General features: G+C 35.4%; 1 protein-coding gene across 1 annotated transcript in view; it reads left to right on the top strand.

Annotated features, from left to right (window-relative positions):
• LOC106881984 (serine/threonine-protein kinase 36) overlaps positions 1 to 4,590 on the top strand; it is a 168,015-nt gene that overhangs the window by 135,074 nt on the left and 28,351 nt on the right. The window contains exon 27 of the mRNA XM_052974262.1: positions 2,062 to 2,224. Within this exon, the coding sequence (XP_052830222.1) occupies positions 2,062 to 2,224 (163 nt within the window). The remainder of the gene's footprint in view (positions 1 to 2,061; positions 2,225 to 4,590) is intronic.

The following is a 4,590-nucleotide window of genomic DNA, read 5'->3' on the forward strand; positions in this document are numbered from 1 at the left end:
GTACCAGTTACGCACTGGGGTTGATGTAATCGACTTAATCCCTTTGTCTGTCCTTGTTTGTCCCCTCTATGTTTAGCCCCTTGTGGGCAATAAAGAAATAAGAAAAGGCATTTTAACTCCTATTTCTGAATTTGGTGCGTGGCAAAGCAATTAGCTGACCCCTGATTATAATTATGTTTATAATTATAGAATATTCATATAATTTTACCTAAAAGAAGTTATTTTAATGTATTGAACCACTTGGTAAAATTATTAATTATTAATTGATTAATTAATTAATTTTACCCTTTTAGCATATATATGTGTGTATGGTTATATTTTTTTCTGATAACAATAAATTAGATAGGATGATGTCTATATTACAATAACCAATAATATGTTGTGCATGTATAGTAATATTACGATCATGAAACTAGTTTTAGCTTATCTCACTCATTCTCGTGGAATCCCTAGGAACCTTTTGTGGAAGCCTAGGGTTTTGGGGAACTCTGGTGAGAAACACTGCTCTAATCACTGACCCATGCGTCTTCAGGGTAAAGACCACCCAACTACATTGATGTTATTGGCAGTGTCTACACAAATGAAAGCTAATGAGAGATGGAGATTCTTGATGCAGCTTGGAGAAATGCATCTGGATTGTGGCCACTGGGAGGAGATGTTGAAGAATGTGTAAATTGAGAAATTGTCTGGTTCTTATTTTAATGTTACTAAAAGCTCCCCAGCTTACCAGTTTTCAGTGAAACTGTCCAACCCATGCCAGCAGGGAAAATAGACGCTAAATGATGATGATGATGATGAAAAGTCATAAAATACTGTCTCATGGAAGAGGAAGACCAACGAAGGTCTTCCTCTTCTTGTGAAGGTCGATCTCAGGAAGCTCAACCTCACAAGAAAGATGACAGAGGACCATAACAAATGATAAGATGTTATGTTGATGAGGACCAGTCCAACTCATGCAAGCATGGAAAAATAGATGTAAAACTGAAGATGATGATGATACTGAGTAATAAAACTAAAGCTGTTCCTTTAGCTACACATTTACAGGTATTTTCATTGTCAATTTGGTTCTAATTTTTATAGTGTTTCTACATTATCAGTCGCTACAATTGTTCATTAAACTTATTGGTAAACAAATTATCGGTAGAAATATTTCTTAATTGAATAAGAACATTAATTGGAGATTTTTTAAAACAAAATCAATGAAAACATTATTTACTTTTGGTCAAGAAATATCTTAAGATTGTCTGGAACTGATATAAATCAAGTTCTTGAAACTTTGTTGATAAAGACAGATATTTGATTAGAGTGCCTTTCATGGCACATCGGTAGTGAGTCTAAAACGGTGCTTCTCAAGCATTTTGTTAACTATGAACCCCTTTGATATTTATTCTACTCTACTCAGCCCTAATAAACGTGCAGTGCTTACAAAAAATCCTGTTATTTTTTTATAATTAAATATTTTTAGGGAGTGCATAAAACATTGGTAAAATATTTTGTGTATTATGGAAATAGAGCCAATTAATTGCTCATAAATTTTAACAACAAAATCTTATATCGACTGCTAAGAGTTATGTGGACCCCAGTTGAGAATCACAGGTCTAAAATCTCATTGGGTCATGAAGATCTCTCTTTGAATGTTCCCTGGAATATATCCCTCCTTAAGTTCAATACACAGGTCGTTAACTGCAGAGTGTATGCGTGGATGTATTCTTTACTTTAACTACAGGTAAGAGTTGATGACAGGAAGGGCATCCAGCTGTAAAATACTCTCTCAAATATGTATCCACCTAACCTGTACCAGTATAGGAAAATGAAAGAAAATGAATGAATACACACATGCATCTTATTCTATTTAATGTCTTCCTTGTACATTTTGCATTCAAGTCCTGTCAAACTTGATTTTGCTTGTCATTATAGCCTTAATTAAATAAGTCGCAGGTATGTAACAGAGCCCATTCAGTCCTTTATTCTTTATTCTTTGTTTTTATGCCATTCTAAAAAATTATTTGCCAAAACCTGTTTTTTTTCTTTCTCTTAACATTTCTTTTTTTCTTTCCACAGCTGTTTTCATTCTCTAGACTTATTACCAAAACTCTTGTATGCAACAGTCCATTACATAAGAAGAGAATCCTTAGATGTCCCTATCAGCTTAATCTGTCGCTTGGTTCTGTCCACAGATGGTATGGTCATCCAGCTTTCAAATGCTATAAATGCAGATCTGAAGGTAATCTTACTGTTGCAATTATATAATTAGGAATGTGACACAATTATTGTATAACTATTGTATAATTCATCATCATCAACAACAACATTATCATCGTTTAATGTCCGTTTTCCATGCTAGCCTGGGTTGGACGGTTCGACCGGGGTCTGGGAAGCCAGGAGGCTGCACCAGGCTCCAGTCTGATCTGGCAGTGTTTCTACAGCTGGATGCCCTTCTTAACGCCAACCAGTTCGTGAGTGTAGTGGGTGCATTTTACGTGCCACCGGCACAGAGGCTAGAGGAGGCTGGCAACGGCCACGATCAGTTGGTCCTTTTTACGTGCCACTGGCCTGGCCACGTTCGGATTGTGCTTTTTACATGCCACCAGCACAAGGATCACAACTACAATTTCCATTTGATTTTCATTTTGATGTTGATGTACTTGACTCAATAGGTCTCCTCAAGCACAGCATGTCACCCTACAATCCAAGGTACTTTTCACTGGACTAGGGCTGGTTATGCGAAACTGGTGCATTAATGTCCGTTGTCCGTGCTGGCATAGGTTGGATGGTTTGACCAGAGCTGGCAAACTGGGCAGCTGCACCAGACTCTAGTCTGATTTGGCATGGTTTCTACAGCTGGATGCCCTTCCTAATGCCAAACATTTTACAGAGTTTGCTGGGTGTTTTTACATGGTACCACAGGGACGTTTTTACATTGCACCACGCAGGCGCTTTGATGCGGCACTGCACAGGTGATTTTACATGCTGCTCTACAGGCACTATTGTATATTTCTATATTGTATGGCTTGAAGATTGGGAAGTCTTTCCTGTTTGAACCGCTACTTCTCTGCTAGCCAGCTCCATGTCAAATCATCCAACCCATGCCAAATGGAGACTGTATGTTAAACAATTATGGTGATGATGATAAATGTGTGTGTGCGTATGTATGTGTACCCTGCAACCATCAGGGGGTCGTTGTAACAAAGTGCCATTGAGCCACTGTCACACCTCCTATGAAAAACTTATCTTGCCAGGGGAATATATTAACTTGCTCGAAATATGTTAGGGTCAGTGACTGGAAGGGCATCCAGCCGTAGAAATCCTGCTGACATAAATTTTGTCTCCTGCAAGCATTGGAAAGTAGTTGCAAAGACACACACACACACAACCTCCATCGACCAAATTCACTGACAAGGCATTGGTTGGCCCAGCGCTACAGTAGAAAACATTCACCCAGGGTGCCATGCAGCAAGACTGAACCTGAAGTTACAGAGTTGCAAAGCAAGTTTCTTAATGACACTGCCGTGCCTGTGCAATCTGTGTGTGTGTTTGTATGTGTATACACACACATACATAGTGAGAGATTTTTATGTCTATTGTTCATTGGTTCAACTGAAGTTGATTACTTTCCTTAGTAGTACTCAATACAAAATACAAGTGTAGAGTTTCACATTTCTTTTTTTAAAATTTTATTTATTTGATCATTCACACTACATTCATTTCAGCCTCTCATTGCAATGATTCCATAATGATTATGTAGAGAGTAGGTATTTAAGTAATTGATGTTGCCAAAAATTTCAGCATTTTATTTTTTCAGAACTGGTTTGAAAACATTTTCTAATTTTAAAAGAAATGTTAAAAAAAAAAAAAAGACAAACTAAACAAGAAGAAACACTAGAATTTTCATAGCTTTTTTTTTTATTTGTATTTAGCATTATTGGGTGGAATAGAAAAAATTTTTAAAAACAATATTACAGCCATAGTAACAAACTAGACCAAATCTGATTAAATATTCTGATGTCAAACAAGAACAAAAATGGAAATATTTATTAAAATTTTACATAAATGTGTTTGTCTTGCTTTGGCTTTCTTCCAGGTTATTAAAACTATGTTTGTCTACTGTCAAATATTATAGATATGGTCTGCTGATTCTGTAGATAACATTCTCTCTAGGTTATCCATCTTAAGTTTTAAGTTCTGTAGAAAATCATCTTAACAAGCAAATCAACTATTTTCACTGAATCATTTAATTAAAGCCAAACATGTGATATTTCAATATCCAGGTTGGAAAAATATATTTATTATCAGGATTTTCAATTATATGACAATAAATCTGATGAATATTTGTTCTGATCTTTTAAAGAATATCCTTGTTTCTATTTGCATAAACCCAACCCAAAATAATTAAAGAAGTATATATATATATATATATATATATATAATATTCTTTTTTGTTAGTATGGATTCTTCATTATTTCATATCTATTTTTATTTGATTATTAGAAAAGTTGAAGCTTCTCAACATTTCTACTCATCAAATATTTATGTATTTGACAACTAGAAATTGTCTCTGTGTGTATGTATATATAGTTCACAGTTGGCAAC

The sequence above is a fragment of the Octopus bimaculoides genome, chromosome 1 (assembly GCF_001194135.2).
Source record: "Octopus bimaculoides isolate UCB-OBI-ISO-001 chromosome 1, ASM119413v2, whole genome shotgun sequence".
NCBI lineage: Eukaryota > Metazoa > Mollusca > Cephalopoda > Octopoda > Octopodidae > Octopus > Octopus bimaculoides.